This window comes from Capra hircus, chromosome 15 (assembly GCF_001704415.2).
Source record: "Capra hircus breed San Clemente chromosome 15, ASM170441v1, whole genome shotgun sequence".
Classification (NCBI taxonomy): domain Eukaryota; kingdom Metazoa; phylum Chordata; class Mammalia; order Artiodactyla; family Bovidae; genus Capra; species Capra hircus.
This window is the reverse complement of record NC_030822.1, coordinates 44,112,208-44,129,339: the sequence shown is the minus strand read 5'-3', so window position 1 is coordinate 44,129,339 and position 17,132 is coordinate 44,112,208. Positions and strand designations below refer to the sequence as shown.

The window sequence follows — 17,132 nt, the reverse complement described above, 5'->3', positions numbered from 1 at the left end:
CACAAAGAGTTGGACATGACTGAGTGACTGAACTGAACAAGAATATTCATTTTAGTATTTTTACAGTAGCAAAAACTTGGAAATAATTTAACTTCCCACCCATGGTGGTGGTGGTTGGTGGTTTAGTCACTAAGTTGTGTCTGACTCTTGTGACCCAGTGGACTGTAGCCTGCTAGACTCCTCTGTCCAGGGGATTTCCCCTCGCAAGAACACTGGAGTGGGTTGACATTTCCTTCTCTAGGGACTCTTCCCCAAGCAGCTACTGAACCAGGTCTCCTGCATTGCAGCAGATTCTTTACCAGTAACTGAGCCACCAGGGAAGCCTAGAGTTATGCAAATTATTGTATTTCCACACAACTAAATACTATACAATTATTTTAAATTATGAATATTTAAGATGACAATACTTTTTATATCTAGTATAGAAGAGTTTATCATTTTGCTTGTTAAAAAGTTATACATATATGTGAGGCATATCAATACACAGAGATATGTAGAAAAGAACTGTCAAAATTTTTATGTGCTAAATAATAATTTTAAGCATCCATTCAACATTCATTATTCACTCATTTAGCATTATTTATTAAGCTCTTAATATGTGGTAGGCATTATGCTAGGTGCTGGGAAAACAAAAAAACATTTGTTTTTTTAATCTACTAAATTTTTAATCTACTAAATTTACAGTGATTTTGAAAAATGACAACAAGCAATATTGGTGAATTTAAGAAAGGGATCACTCATAGACAACGGTTGAGAATACATTTTGGTAAAACATTTCTCCAGAGCAATTTAGTACTTTTTATAAAAGCCTTAGAAATATCCATTTCATTTGACCCTACAATTCCATTTTCAGGAATTTATTCTAAAAAAAGGAGTGCAGATGTGTATACAAAAGATATGTCATAAATAAGCTGCTTGGGAGAGGAGTAACCTAAATATTAAAGACTAGGAATTTGGGTAAATAAAATATCCAGTGCATAATACTAGGGAGTCATGTTTAACCTAGAAAATGTTTAACATGAAGAAATGTCCAAAATATATGAGACAAGGTTTAAAAAAAGAGTCTGATACTAAATTGCTGGGAACTTGAGCAAATCACTTAAGTGAGCTGAGTCTCTTCTTCACCTGCAAAGCTTAGATACTTAAGGACCCTCTCAACTCTTCCGTTATATGACTCTAGGTATCCATCCTTTCTTTTTTATAAAGAAAATACCATCCTTTGTGGTTCAGTTGGTAAAGAATCCGCCTGCAATGCAGGAGACCTGGTTTCGATCCCTGGGTTGAAACGATCCCCTGGAGAAGGGAAAGGGTACCCACTCCAGTATTCTGGCCTAGAGAATCCCATGGACAGTCCATAGGGTCGCAAAGAGTAGAACACGACTGAGCGACTTCACTTCACTTCATCATTGGCAGTCGGTAAATGTTAGGTTGGCAGCTGATTGCACAACTGTCCTAAACTATTTCATTTGAGGATTTACTAAAAATTGCTCACAAAAGAGAAAATATGTGTCTTGGAAGAAAATGTCCACCTTTTTCCATAGTTGCCTAATCTTTCAGCATCGTGCTTGGTTTTGAAGGTACAGAAAGACACTGGCGCCCTCAGAGCGTAAAGTCTCTTGGGGTAAAACCAATAATAATGTTAAAAAGACTGATGATAACAAATCCTTGAAAGATGAGTTCTCCAAGGAGTAGGAGAAAGGATTCCAAAGTAGAAAGAAAAGCATGTTCACAAACAAGATAGAGAGAGAGGATGGTTGGCACAAAAACGGACCATTATTTGTGGCCTTTCTTTCAGTATCGTTCTTCTCATATTACCCAACACCTCATATATCGTTTAAGGGGAGACTGAGCCACACACTCGATCACCTGTAGTCTCTGGTGCATCTGGTCAGGCCGGTGAGAAACTGACAGGAGTCAGCAACACGGAGGTAACTTCACCAAGAACCCAAGAAGGGGTACTTGGTAGCGGCAGCCCAGCAGCTCCTAGTTCCCGCGGGCACTCCTGGCCCAAGGTTTCCAGCCAATCTCAGTTCCTCTAGCTTCCCAGGCCCCTCCCACTTCTGAGCCGCCTGAGAGCTTTGAGGGCGGGGAAGCAAGGGAAGCCTATCGATATCTCTAGAATAAACTATTCTACCCTGCGCCGCCGCCGTCAAAGTCCGCAGTCTTCTCTGTAGATCGCCGAGCGGAAGTTTCGGCAGTGCTGTTCCATCCGCAGGTTTGCAGGAGGCCGAAGCCAGGCTCGCGCCGGAACCATGGTGCGTTGGATTCCGAGCTTAGGCAGGGTTGGGGAAGAGGTCCGCTGGCTGGGGGGTAGGGGGAGCTTCTTCTCATGCCTTCCTTAGAGCGGCCCGGGGCCATGGGACTTGGGAACCGTTGCCGACGGGATGGTTCAGGCGGTGATTCAGCATCTCCGGCCTGGCCGGGAGAGTGGAGGTCGGTAGTCTGTGCTGCCGCTGCGACCTTTCCCTGGGGTTTGTTTCGCTTTCCACGGGGTCTTGAACAGTATCTTCTCGGTCTACCCCCCGATTTCGCTCCTCAGGTTCCTTCAGTCGAGTAAATTCCGAGCGGTCCAGAGAGGGCCCTAGTGTTCTGTGTGGCAGAAAAGAAAAATAGGGACTTAACTTCAGACCTCCTTGTACTGCCAAGTGCGGACTTGATTCCAGGGTTTCGGTTGCTGCCTGGACCGCGTTCATTTTCTTGGCGGGTCCCTCTGCAGTCTTTTCCTTAGAGCTCTGTCAGAAAAAGCCCTTTTCAATCACTTTGTCTGCTGTTGCTGCTGCTGAGTCGCTTCAGTCGTGTCCGACTCTGTGCGACCCCATAGATGGCAGCCCACCAGGCTCCCCCGTCCCTGGGATTCTCCAGGCAAGAACACTGGAGTGGGTTGCCATTTCCTTCTCCAATGCGTGAAAGTGAAGTCGCTCAGTCGTATCGACTCTTAACGACCCCATGGACCGCAGCCTGCCAGGCTCCTCCGTCCATGGGATTTTCCAGGCAAGAGTACTGGAGTGGGGTGCCATTGCCTCCTCCGACAATGAGTCGGACAATGAGTGAACCGAAGCTGATATTAGTGATGAAATCAGGGTTATAGTATAGAGCTCAGGGATTCCAGGCCTGTGCCTGCCATTCCAGCGCTCAACCTTCTCACCCCCATGATTAGTCTCCCAAGTACTGTGCTGGTGGACTTAATACCGTCTTTAAAGCAGTAATGGGTCTGTTTTTATGGCAGTTTGTGTCCACTTATGACTTTCTGGGGACATTCTTGTGTTCTCATTCAGTATGAATGAATGAAAGGCACGTTCAATGTGAATGTTTTAAGTGCAGTGAAGGTTCAAGGATAAATCAGACATATCCCAAATCGTAGTATGAGGCAGAAAAGTAAGTGTAGATAAAGAACTGGTGGGAGTATGTTCTGAGATTTGGGGAGAAAAGATGAAGATTTCAAGAGGTAGACATTTGAGCTGACTTAAGAAAAGGTAGTAATGTTTTTGACCATTTATTAGGGTCTGATATAAGGGAAGAATATTAGCAAAGATAGAAAGAAAAGTGGACACATAGGAACTTTAGTAATTGACTAAACCCAAACCAAGTACTATGAACAGTGTTAGAACTGTAAGACTGATTGGGAAGCTAGGTACCATTTAGATCCGCCCCCCCCATCTCCTTATAAATGTAAAATTGACTTGCAACTGATTACAGTAGTAATCTTCCAATGAGACTGCAATAGCAGCTTTTCCTTAATGCTGGATGGAGAGAGATGGGAGAACATTTTTTTAATGATAGAGCTTGTGAAGATTTTGAATTTGTAATGTTCTTGTGTTAATAGGTCTTTTTTCATTTACTTTCAGTTTCGCAACCAGTATGACAATGATGTCACTGTTTGGAGCCCTCAGGTAAACTTTTGGTTACTGCAGTGTGTTTAGAAGCTTATGGGATTGTAGGAAGTGAGAAAATGGAATATAATCATTTTATACGTTCCTGAAACCTAAGTTTATCATTAAAGTCAGTCTTCTAGTTTTAAGAAACAGCATTTGAGATGTAACTATGCCCACTTGAGATTTGGGATTGCTAAATTATGTTAAATATATAAAAGGGTCTTGTAATGACTACGGTGTGTTGGTTTTTCTTTTTTTTTTTTTCCATTTTAGGGCAGAATTCATCAAATTGAATATGCAATGGAAGCTGTCAAACAAGGTTCAGCCACAGTTGGTCTGAAATCAAAAACTCATGCAGTGTTGGTTGCATTGAAGGTAAGTAAAGCAATAAATATATCTTCCTCCTTTAGAAAACACAGTAAAATGTTAGTTTCATTATATAAATAATAAAATTATAAACTTACTCTTTTGTCTTAAATGATGTTTCTATTTAGAGAGCACAGTCAGAACTTGCAGCTCATCAGAAAAAAATTCTCCATGTTGATAACCATATTGGTATCTCTATTGCGGGACTTACTGCTGATGCTCGACTGTTATGGTGAGTATGATCCTGGAAAACAAAAGAAATATCCCTTTTGATTCATAATTGATTACATATCTAGAAACAATCCAGATATTTTAGGAAGTTGTCTGCTAGAGTGTTTATAAGTTAAGATTATTAATACCTTAATGTATTTGGGCTCAGTTACTAAGTATTCCATTTCTTGATCACTGTAGCAGTAATTAATAGGATTAACCACATTAACATTAATGCTTTTTAGAAGTCATTGAATAATGTATTACTTGTTAACTCAGTATATATAGTTTGATGTTAGATCTGGGAAGAGCTTGACACCAGGTTTCTGAAGGATCAGCTGAACCACCTTTGCTGTCTTTAATATACCAATATTCATTTGACATTTATTTTTTGCAAAGCTCAATACTGGATACAAAGAGTATACAAAGGTGAATCAGACATAGATCTCATCTTCTAGGAGCTTAAAATCTAGTAGAATATCTGCAGTACAAGGTAGAAAGTGGAGAGCAACAGGTATGTTTCTTTGGAGGGGGTGGGGGATAAAGATTATTTCCAGTTGAGAGGCATATTGCAGATGAAGAGCTGGGGCTTTGGGATCACACAGTCTTCAATTCCCGCTTTTAACACTCAATCTGATGTTGCTCTAGTTACTCAAACTCTGAATTTTTTTAGTATTTTTTTCCAAGGTTACTGATAAATAGCCTAACATGTAGAACACTTCATACAGCATCTTTCAATGTATGTGTTGTAAGTAGGAGGTAGTTAGCCACAAATAATCTCATCTGTGATTTAATTAGGAAAGGAGGAATATAAACACTGAAGACAGTTAATAATGCTGATGTTTAAAATTTTCAAGTTATTTGGTGAGTTCCCTGTTCTCTTAGGTCAGCAATATAGTGATTACATTAGTGTTTTCTGTTAGCTGTTGAAAATATATGTTGCATTGTCAAACATTTTACTTAACCCAATCTTTCAAAAATATTGTCACATGTAATCGTTTAAAAGCTTTATTGGATATTTTACGTTATTGCGCAAAATCTTTGAAATTTTATGTATATTTTGTACTGAAGATACATCTTAATTCAGACTAGCCACTTTTTCAGTGCTCACTAGTCACATCTTATTAGTGCCTGCCATATTGAGCAATGCAGTGTTAGACAGCCTTGGGAAAGGAACTTAAGTGAAAGTAGTGAACAACTAGCTTGGTTACAGCAGTGAACATTTGATCATCGGACGTGACACACACATAAACTAGACAGAGCAATATGAAAGAAAAGGTTATCCTCTTGGCTTTCATAGGTGTGAATTTTCTTTTCCCCAGTGTTGTATTTGCTTGCATCTTGTTGGGTTTGAGACTTAACAGTGTAGTGTCTCCTCTAGAGTACTGCTATGGAGAGAAGTAACATTGACAGGAACATGTTAACAGCGCCCTAGTATGGATTCAGTTTCTTCTGTTTGTTCTTTTGGGGAAATTTTTGTCAGCTTTCAAGGAAAAAAGCAAAGTTATTCTTTTTGCTAGCTCAAGACATGGAATTAAGACAGTCTTGCTGACAGTGGGAAGGGTAAGAGGAGAGATTGCTCTTTTCCTATCGTGCAGCCTTTTCTTCTCTGTTATGTAAAGTGCTCTGAGGCAAAGGTTATCTAGAGCTAAGAAATGTGTAGTCATAAACTTAGGTAAAATTGTGAAAATTTTAAGGTTAGTCACTTTCAATAATAGAACATTTAAAATATAGAGATTTGATAGAAAAATTTATCCTTGTCATTATATGTTTATGGTTCCACTGTATGGATGTACGTGTAAACATCTGGAAGAAAACCAAATTACTTTGTTTGATTAGAATGACTCTGTGATTTGAAATTACCAGTTTTTCTTGTTTCTTTTTCAGTAATTTTATGCGCCAGGAGTGTTTGGATTCCAGATTTGTATTTGACAGACCTCTTCCTGTGTCTCGTCTTGTATCTCTAATTGGAAGCAGTATCCTTTTCATTTATGCATTTATTGTAGCATTTATGGATGTAGACTTTAAAGGGTCTTGATACTTAATTGTTATATTTCTTATTAGGAATATGATAATATATAACATAGGTAAGATTGTGCAGACTTTAAGTTGAGTCACTTTTCAGTAAAAGAATGCTTTAAGTCTTTAGAAGGAGAATTGTAGGGAGTTTTACTATGGAAGAATAGATTCTAACTGAGTTGGTTTGTTCCTTTTATCAGCCTTTATAGATAAGCAATTAATATGTTCCAGATATAGATAAGCCCAATTTCAGAAAAACTGAGCGTCAATTTTAGAAGAGATTTAATGTTTGTTTATTGGTGGTTATAGATGCTCCCCCTAAATCCTTAGATCCCTTAGATCCAAAATGAATGAAATTCTCTACACCAGAAAAGATCATCTTGCTAGCACTCACTTGGGGTTTGGTGGATAGTCAAACATCTTTTAACACTAAGCCAAAGAAATATTTATTTTCTTCTTCTTGGGGTAGTGGATTATGCAGCACTTAAAAAAACCAGAACTCTTTGTTGATAATATTTAATTTGAAATTAAAGACAGTACTTTACTTCTTGTTAGAACAAACTCTTTAACTAGTTTAAGAAACCCAGATACCAACACAGCGATATGGCCGGAGACCATATGGTGTTGGGCTGCTTATTGCTGGTTATGATGTAAGTTAATAGAGTATTGTTATATTTTAATGATTTTTTTGAAACTAACAAATTTTCTAATTTTTAGCTCAATCAGAGTCAAGAATTATGCAGTGTATTTTTCTTCTATTTGTAGGATATGGGTCCTCACATTTTCCAAACTTGTCCATCTGCTAACTATTTTGACTGCAGAGCTATGTCCATTGGAGCCCGATCTCAATCAGCTCGTACTTACTTGGAGAGACATATGTCAGAGTTTATGGAGTGTAAGTAATTTTTCTTTTTTGCCCTTCTAGTCTTTATATAGTGAATAAACACAGTATCCTATGTGAAAAAAAGCTCTACTTTTCTTAAAAAGATTAAGCCCATGAAGTGTATATTATTTCTGCCATATATACTAGTTTTTACTTTCTCTGGCTACCGGGGCAGTTTCAGTCACCGGTCAAACTTTTTTAAAATATAACTATGTATTCCTTACCTTGAAGATTTTTTATTCAATTGGTCTGAAGTGTTGTCCCAGCCAGAGTTGAGAGCCACTGTAATAGTTACTACTTGTAAATTCTGTTTACAGCTTTTATTTTCTGTGATTCTTATTTTTAGCCACATAGACATTTCTGCAATAAGTAGTCCATAAATAAATAAATCAGTTTAGTTGTGAGAAAGAAAAGTAAAAGATGTAACGTGATGATAGGGCAGGTTTTCAAATGGTTTGCTTATGCCAGGGTCTTAGATTTTAACACATGCTTTTTATGCATCAAGGTAATCATGCATCCACCGCCACCCCACCCCCCACCCCCCAGCATTTTATTGTGGTGTATTGCATTCATTGACTTTTTTTAAAATTTATTTTTCTATTGAAGGATAATTGCTTTACAGAATTTTGTTGTTTTCTGTCAAACCTCAACATGAATCAGCTATAGGTATACATATATCCCCTCCCTTTTGAACCTCCCTCCCATCTCCTGCCCCATCCCACCCCCTCTAGATTGATACAGAGCCCCTGTTTGAGTTTCTTGAGCCATACAGCAAATTCCCTTTGGCTATCTATTTTACATACAGTAATATAAGTTGCCATGTTACTCTTTGTATACATCTCACCCTCTTCTCCCTTCTCCCCATGTCCATAGTTCTGTTTCTCCATTGCTGCCCTGAAAATAAATTCTTCAGTACCATTTTTCTAGATTCTGTATATGTGCATTAGAATAAAATATTTATCTTTCTCTTTCTGACTCACTTCACTCTGTATAATAGGTTCTAGGTTCATCCACCTCATCAGAACGGACTCAGATTTGTTCTTTCTTATGGCTGAGTAATATTCCATTGTGTGTGTGTGTGTGTGTATATATATATATATATATATATATCACAACTTCTTTATCCATTCATCTGTCAGTGGACATCTAGGTTGCTTCCATGTTCTAGCTATTGTGAATAGTGCTACAGTGAACAACATGTGTCTTTTTCAATTTTGGTTTCCTCAGGATGTATGCCTAGGAGGGGATTCCTGGGTCATATGGTGGTTTTATTCCTAGTTTTATAAGGAATCTCCATACCATCTTCCATGGTGGCTGTATCAATTTACATTCCCACCAACAGTGCAAGAACATTCCCTTTTCTCCACACCCTCTCCAGCATTTATTGTTTGTAGGCTTTTGATGATGGCCATTCTGACCGGCAGAGAAGGCAGTGGCAACCCACTCCAGTACTCTTGCCTGGCAAATCCCATAGACAGAGGAGCCTGGTAGGCTGCAGTCCATAGGGTCACAAAGAGCTGGACACGGCTGAGCAACTTCACTTTCACTTTTCACTTCCACGCATTGGAGAAGGAAATGGCAACCCACTCCAGTGTTCTTGCTTGGAGAATCCTTGGCAGAGCCTGGTGGGCTGTCGTCTGTGGGGTCGCATAGAGTCAGACACGACTGAAGCAACTTAGCAGCAGCAGCATTCTGACCAGTGTGAGATGATATCTCATTGTAGTTTTGATTTGCATTTCTCCTTAATAATGAGCGATGTTGAGCATCTTTTCATGTGTTTGTTAGCCATCTATATGTCTTCTTTGGAGAAATGTCTGTTTAAGTCTTTTTCCCACTTGGAAAAAGTTTGATTGGGTTGTTTGTTTTTCTGGCATTGAGTTGTATGAACTGCTTGTATACTTTGGAAATTAATCCTTTTTCAGTTGTTTCATTTGCTATTATTTTCTCCCATTCTGAGGGTTGTCTTTTCACCTTGTTTATAGTTTCCTTTGCTGTGCTTTTAAGTTTAATCAGGTCCCCCTTGTTTACTTTTGTTTTTATTTCTGTTACACTAGGAGGTGGGTCATAGAGGATCTCGCTTTGATTTATGTCATCGAGTGTTTTGCCTAGCATTCATTGACTTTTGAATGTTCAGCCAGCTTTGCATTCCTGGGACAAATCCTTCTTGGTCATGATGTATAACATAAATTATATATATGTAAAATGTTTATGGAAACATAAACATTGCTGGATTTAGTTTGCTGATATTTTGTTGAGGTTTTTGTGTGTTTGTTAATCAGGGGTACTGATCTGTAGTTTTACTTTCTTCTGGTAGCTTTGTATAGTTTGGTATCAGGGCAATACTGACCACATACAAGCAATTGGAGACTCTTTTATAAAGAGCAAATACAGTGACAAACATTTCACAGAGTACATTTTACAAAACTTTGAGCTGTAAAATCCTGAATTTAACTTAGCATAAGAAAAGGGTAACTTTAGTAATAAAAATCATGTATTCTCTCATTAAATAAAACAATAGCAATCTAATAATAGATTGTTAGAAGATTATATGGCCAAACATTAGACTTTTTTTTATTATGATATATTTAGTGTGTGACTAAAACCATGATTTCAGACTATAGACCTGACAAATAAATAAAGGAAGCCTAGCATGAAAATAGAATTAAAAAATAATTGTTAATTTATTATATTTAGGCAATTTGAACGAACTGGTTAAGCATGGTCTGCGTGCCTTACGGGAAACCCTTCCTGCAGAACAGGACCTGACTACAAAGGTAAATACCACATTTTCCAATTGGGGATACTAACATTATAGTTTAATCATTTATTATACAAATGTAAGTAATAGAGGTGTGTCTACTTATAGTTCTTTAATTTGTAAGATGGTTTCCTCGGCTCATTCTTTCTCTTTAAGGTATTCACTAAATGACTGATTTTTAAATATTTCTTTTTGGTATAAAGCAATAAAACATATAATTCTGTTGCAGAATGTCTTTCATCAAGAGATAGGAATATCTTTGTATTTTTAATATACATTGAGCACCAATCACATGAAGGCAGGAGGCACGGAGAAAATATAATGCATACAACAAACATCTTGGCATTCCTGGGACATACATCCAGGTGGGCAAAGAGAGACAGTGTACCCACAAGTAGATTATGTAGGATATTAGAATGTGATAAAGGCTTAGAAAAAATAAAACAAGTTTAAAAGGAGAAAGAATGGCCAATAGGGTATAAGAAGGAGACAGGGTGGGTATAATTTAACATAGAGTGGTGAAAGATGGTCTCACTGAGAAAGTGAAATTTGAGGGAAAGATCTAAAAAAGTTGAGTGAGTGAGCTATGCATATGGGGGCCTTGAGTTCAGAATGTTGCTAGTATTCAACATAAGGAGGCCAGTTGTGTTGGAGTCAGTAATCAAGAGGAGAAGAAGGAATAAAGTCAGAGAGGTAATGGAGGCCACAAAGCGTATGTCCTGTAAACATTGTAGGCACTTTGGATTTTACTCTTGAGTTTGAGCAGAGCAATACTGTGGCTCGATGTAGATTTTAAAAGTCACTCTAGTTGCCATTTTGAGTGGGGGCATGGGTGGAAATAGTTTCAAGGCTGTTAGAGTAATTCAAGTCATAGACTGTGGTAGATTAGAGCAGAGCCATAGAGTTGGAGATGATGAGAAGTGGTTCGCTTCTGCATGTTTTGAAATCGGAGCCAGGAAGCTTTGCTAATGAATTGGTTGTGAGGTGTGAGTTTAGAAAATGCCTTTAGCATTTTTGCCTGATTAGAGGAAAGATAGACTTATGATTTACTGAGATGGATGAGACATTTGGAGGAAGAGAAGATCAGGCAGTTAGTTTAGAACATACAAACTTTGAAATGCCTCTTGTTTGTCCATTTGGTGATACAGTATAAGTGATTATTGGATGTTCACCCCCTAGAGTTTGGTGGAGATTGGTTTATCCTAGAACTAAGGTTTTGAAGTCTTTGTGGAAAAATGGTCTTTAGAGACTGGCTAGGATTAGATTTCTGAAAGATTAGAATAAGTTTGAAGACAAGTTTGAAGACTTGGTCAAGGGTATTCTATCCGTTAGAGATTAGAAGGTGAGAGTAGGAATCAGCAAAAAGGGGCTGAGAAATATGCCAGGGAGGTAGGAGGAAAACATAGAAAATGAGGCATCTTTAAAAGGAAATGAAGAAACTGCAGTCATCCATTGGCATCAGTGGTGGGGGCATTAGTTCCAGAATCCCCTACCATGGATCCCTAAATCCAAGGGTGCTCAAGTCCCTTATGTAAAATGATGTCATACTTGCATATAGCCTATACACAGTCCTCCTGTATACCTGAAATTATCTCTAGACTACCTGTGTCACCTAATAAAATGTAAATGCATGTAAATAGTTGTAATTGCAATATAAATGCTGTGTAAACAGTTGCCAGGGCACAGCAAATTTAAGTTTTGGTATTCAGAACTTTCTGGAATTTTTTTCCCAAAATATTTTTGATCCATGGTTGGTTGAACCCACAACTAACAAATGAAGAACCCACCAACAGAGAGGTAAACTGACTTTTAAGGAGAAGAGAGTGAAACATTGCCAATAGGCCATGAAAGATGTGGACTGAGAATTAACATTTAGACTAGCAGTGATGTTACTGAAACTTGACCAGACAGTCTTAATGGAATGGAGGAGAAAAGTGTGCTAGGAATAGAGTCAGGAGAAAATGAGAGAAATTGGAGACAGCTCTTTGGAGGAGACTTTCTGTTAACGGATCCAGAGAAAGAGGGTGGTGGTTGGTAGAGAATGTAGTGAAAAAGGGTTTTGTTTTGTTTTTTTAAGATGGGAGAGATTACAATAGTTTGCTGCATGGTTATAAAAATAATCCAGTATCAAGAGGTGTGCACTAAGTAGATTAAACATCATTATTAAGAAAACACAGATAAAAACATCTGTATAGGATAAAAATGAGAACTGCTAGACCAATCACCAGTAGCACCTAGGTGAAAAGGTAGGCTTCAGAGAGGACTGGGGCTCTTCATTCCCAGTAACACGAAGGGAGAGACTCTAGGGACATAGATATAGGAAAGGTTGGATACTATGGGAGCTTATGAACATTCTCTTCTGATTGCTTCTGTTTTTTCAGTTAATTAGAAGCAAGGTAGGTTTTGAGCTGAAAGAAATGGAGAATGTTAGAAAGAGTTGTCCAGGGAAGGGGAGATTGAATGATCTAAAACTTGTATAATACAACAACAATTAAAGGACTCCTTGAGCTTAATGATCACTAGAGAGATCAGTTACCGTATTATAAAATATGTCTTGTTATGATTGGGTAATTAATAGTTAATATGTGTATGAAGACTTTCAGTTCAGTTCAGTCGTTCAGTCGTGTCTGACTCTTTGTGACCCCATGAGTTGCAGCATGCCAGGCCTCCCTGTCCATCACCAACTCCCGGAGTTCACTCAGATTCACGTCCATCGAGTCAGTGATGCCATCCAGCCATCTCATCCTCTGTCGTCCCCTTCTCCTCCTGCCCCCAATCCCTCCCAGCATCAAAGTCTTTTCCAATGAGTCAACTCTTCGCATGAAGTGGCCAAAGTACTGGAGTTTCAGCTTTAGCATCATGAAGACTTTATAACCTGCATAATCTTTTTAAATAGCATTTCCTATCATAAAAATAATTTTCTTTCAAAAAATTAGGAAAGTTACATTAAAGTACATTAAATTGTTTTTATTTGTTTGTTTTAAAAATACCTATAATGCCATCACTCCAAGATGACTGTCTTTTAAATTGTGGGTATACAGTTTACTGTTGGCATTTACAACTTGGAAAAGTTGGCTCAGGTATCTGGCTTTCTGATTTTACATTTTTACTGAATCATAGAGAATGCCATATATATCCTTAATGTCTCAAGTTCTCACTGAAATTTTAATCTTACAGGAACTCTACTGTACTGGTTAGCATTCACTGAACATTTTTAAGAGTTGCTTTTTAATTTTTCCATGTAGAACACAGTTCTAAGTTCCCTAAACTCAATATTTTAGAATCCAAAATTTATTTCCTTAAGAACCATTATGTCTTAACATATACAGGGGTAGGCTTTACCTCTCAGATGGTAAAGAATGAAGGCTTGCTGCCTAGCAAATGGTTTGTGTCCTCACACTGGTCTTCACATTCTGACTGTGAGCCAAGTTGCAAATTTCTAGGTGACATTGACCTTCAGAATTGTTCGTGGTTATCAAAAGTGAATATTAAATCTGCAGATTACAAAAGTTTACTAGTTTTCTTCTTTTTTCTATAGGTTTTTTTTTTTTGTCTCATTCAAGTGGTACATAAATTTTTATTCAACTTTTTTTCTTTTTATCATAAGCATATTTCTAACCTAAATTCTCTTGATTTTTAAATTCTACCTTTTTTTCCCCTTCAGAATGTTTCCATTGGAATTGTTGGTAAAGACTTGGAGTTTACAATTTATGATGATGATGATGTGTCTCCATTCCTGGAAGGTCTGGAAGAAAGACCACAGAGAAAGGCACAGGTATATAACTAATTATAACCAAGAGACTAATTCTATTGTAAATTGCTATTCCTACCACAACAGTGTAAATCTACTGTTTTTGTCTTTAATTTTTGAGATAGGCTTATAATTCATGTGGCAGTAGGAAAACTAAGAACTAATACTGAGGGGGTCAGTGATCTCTAAAACACAAAAAGGGTGATTTGGTTCTCTGTTGTAGCTTCTCAGTTCTGTGTGTTGATGGGCTCAGCTAGATGGTTCTTTGGCTCATGTCACTTTGGGTGTCTCAAACATGTAGTCAGTTGGGTGGGTAGGGCTGGAACATCCAAGATGGCTTTACTCATTTGTCTTCTTTACTCACATTTGCTAGGTATCTTGGAAGGACAGCTAGAAGGGTGGCTGGGCCTTGGTCCATGTAGTCTCAGGGCCTCTCCTTCACCAGAGTATCTCTGGCAGGAAGCAGCTCAGAGGTTGCAAAAGTTCAAAAGCTCAGAAGCGCAAGCTGCCAGGCATTGTTAAGGCTGAGGCCCAGGACTGGCACAGCATTCCTTCTTTGCATTCTGTTGGTTAAAGCAAGTCATAGGGCTATCTGAGATTCTATCAGAGGTGGGACTGAGAGAAAAACGCACTGGTGACCAGTTTGGGAAACTAAGTTGACTCTTCACAAATATTGAGAAAAGGATCAAGAAGTACTGGTGAATCTCAGGTTAAATACTAGCCTTTTTTGTCAAAAGTTTGAATACACATTTGCTTTTATAGGTGCTTATTTAATAGCTGTGTAATTGGTAAAGTATCTTGTTCAGAAATTTCTTCTACAGCATGAATTCTTTTTTTAACTTGAAAAAGATGTTGGTATTATTTGGAGCGGCAAGATTTGCATTATTTAACTGCTGTTGGGAACAATGCAGGACAGTACCTCAGAGCTGCTTTGTTGGAAAATATTTTTGCTGTGTTTATTAGTGATAAGAAAAGCCTTTATTCTTGAGCAAAACAAAGTATGATGAAATGTTGGAATTGTTCATTGCTTTTTATTATGTAATATTTGTGAGTAAAAGTATATATTGGTTAAGTGTTCTTTTTACATACTTTCTTTTTTCTTCCTCTCTTAAGCCTACTCAACCTGCTGATGAACCTGCAGAAAAGGCTGATGAACCAATGGAACATTAAACAATAAACCAGTCTGTATATGTATTGTCATACATGTAAGAATGCAGAAGCAGACACTGATGACAGTAATCTATACTTAGAACCAAAAGATGCAGAATGGTGGGATAGAATGGTATGTTTTAGGAATCAGTTCAGATGTGAGTTTTTCCTAAGCTGCCACCAAAACCATATAATTGGGTTCATTTTTCTTTAAGAGGGCCTCTATAATCATTTTTTAGAAAGTATAGTTCTCTCTACTAATGTTTTTATATGAAGAACATAGTGTCTTTGTGGTTTTAAAGATAACTGTGAAATAAAATTGTTTTACCTGCTGATGTATCGGGGTTTTGCCTTTTAAGTAGCTTCAACTGTAAATAGTAGTCTGCGATTACAGCTGTGTCATCATCATATGTGGTCACCATGTTTGCCAATTAAATTGCCTTATTTTTAGTGACAGGAAAAATATTACCTCTTATATATAACAGCCTTATACTAATACCTCAGCAAATAGACTGGCTGCATGAGAAACCTCCATGGAGGTTTGGTCCAGAATACTGATTTTTAGAGTTTAACCTTGGAGATTCCAAGTAAAACCTAAGAAAAAACCACTTTCTAATAATCATAGTGGGAAGATTATTAACATGGGAATGATTTTTCATTACAACCAGCAGATGGCAGTAGTAGTATCTGTGGTCTCAATGTAGGGAATTTTTGCAAAAATCAGTTCAGTTCAGTTCAGTCACTCAGTCGTGTCCAGCTCTTTTTGACCCCATGGACTGCAGCACACCAGGCCTCCCTGTCTATCACCAACTCCCAGAGCTTGCTCAAACTCATGTCCATCGAGTTGGTGATACCATCCAACCAATCCATCCTCTGTCGTACCCTTCTCCCTCCTTCAATCTTGCTCAGCATCAGGGTCTTTCCCAATAAAACGTCAGTTCTTCGCATCAGGTGACCAAAGTATTAGAGCTTCAGCTTCAGCATCAGTCCTTCCAATGAATATTCAGGACTGATTTCCTTTAGGATGGACTGGTTTGATCTTGCAGTCCAAGGGACTCTCAAGAGTCTTCTCCAACACCACAGTTCAAAAGCATCCATTCTTCGGCGCTCAAAGTCCAACTCTCACATCCACACATGACTACTTGAAAAACCATAACTGACTAGATGGACCTTTGTTGGCAAAGTAATGTCTCTGCTTTTTAATATGCTATCTAGTTTGGTCATAGCTTTTCGTCCAAGGAGCAAGCATCTTTTAGTTTCATGGCTGCAGTCACCATCTGCAGTGATTTTGGAGCCCAAAAACCCAAAGTCTCTCACTGTTTCCCATCTACTTTCCATGAAGTGATGGGACTGGATGCCATGATCTTAGTTTTTTGAATATTGAGTTTTAAGCCAACTTTTTCACTCTCTTCTTTCACTTTGATCAAGAGGCTCTTTGGTTCTTTGCTTTCTGCCATAAGAGTAGTGTCATCTGCATATCTGAGGTTATTGATATTTCTCCCGGCAATCTTGATTCCAGATTGTGCTTCATCCAGCTTGGCATTTCGCATGATGTACTCTGCATATAAGTTGAATAAGCAGGGTGACGATATACAGCCTTGACATACTCCTTTCCCGATTTGGAACCAGTCTGTTGTTCTATGACTAGTTCTAACTGTTGCTTCTTGACTTGCATACAGATTTCTCAGGAGGCAGGTCAGGTGGTCTGATATTCCCATCTCTAAGAATTTTCCACAGTTTATTGTGATCCACATAGTCAAAGGCTTTGGCCTAGTCACAAAAAATAGCAAAAGGGAAATTTTAATCTCAAACCATCATTTCCTCATATCCTGCCCAGCCCTACTTTAGCATAAATAGCCTGCCTTCCATTATTCCTATGAACTGTGTATGTAAATACTGCAGTACAATTTTTATCTTAGATCATACAAAATGAAATTAGAGGAAATCTGTTTTTAAAAAACAAAGCCAGGGACTTCCCTGGAGGTACTCTGGTTAGGCCTCCACACTTCCCCTGCAGGTTCAATCTCTGTCAGGGAACTAACGTCCCACAAACCCTGTGGCACAGCCAAAAAATAAAAGACAAAGCCCGTAATCCAGAATTTCACTGCTCAGAAGCCCAAAGGA

The 17,132-nt window shown here is 38.2% G+C and overlaps 1 protein-coding gene across 1 annotated transcript; it reads left to right on the top strand.

The window, feature by feature from the left end:
- PSMA1 (proteasome subunit alpha 1) lies at positions 2,109 to 15,343 on the top strand. The gene is made up of 10 exons (XM_005689592.3): positions 2,109 to 2,255; positions 3,846 to 3,890; positions 4,146 to 4,247; positions 4,367 to 4,470; positions 6,336 to 6,424; positions 7,047 to 7,117; positions 7,233 to 7,362; positions 10,045 to 10,124; positions 13,773 to 13,883; positions 14,973 to 15,343. Exons 1-10 carry the CDS (start codon positions 2,253 to 2,255, stop codon positions 15,027 to 15,029), a joined length of 792 nt encoding a protein of 263 aa, XP_005689649.1. The 5' UTR covers positions 2,109 to 2,252; the 3' UTR covers positions 15,030 to 15,343.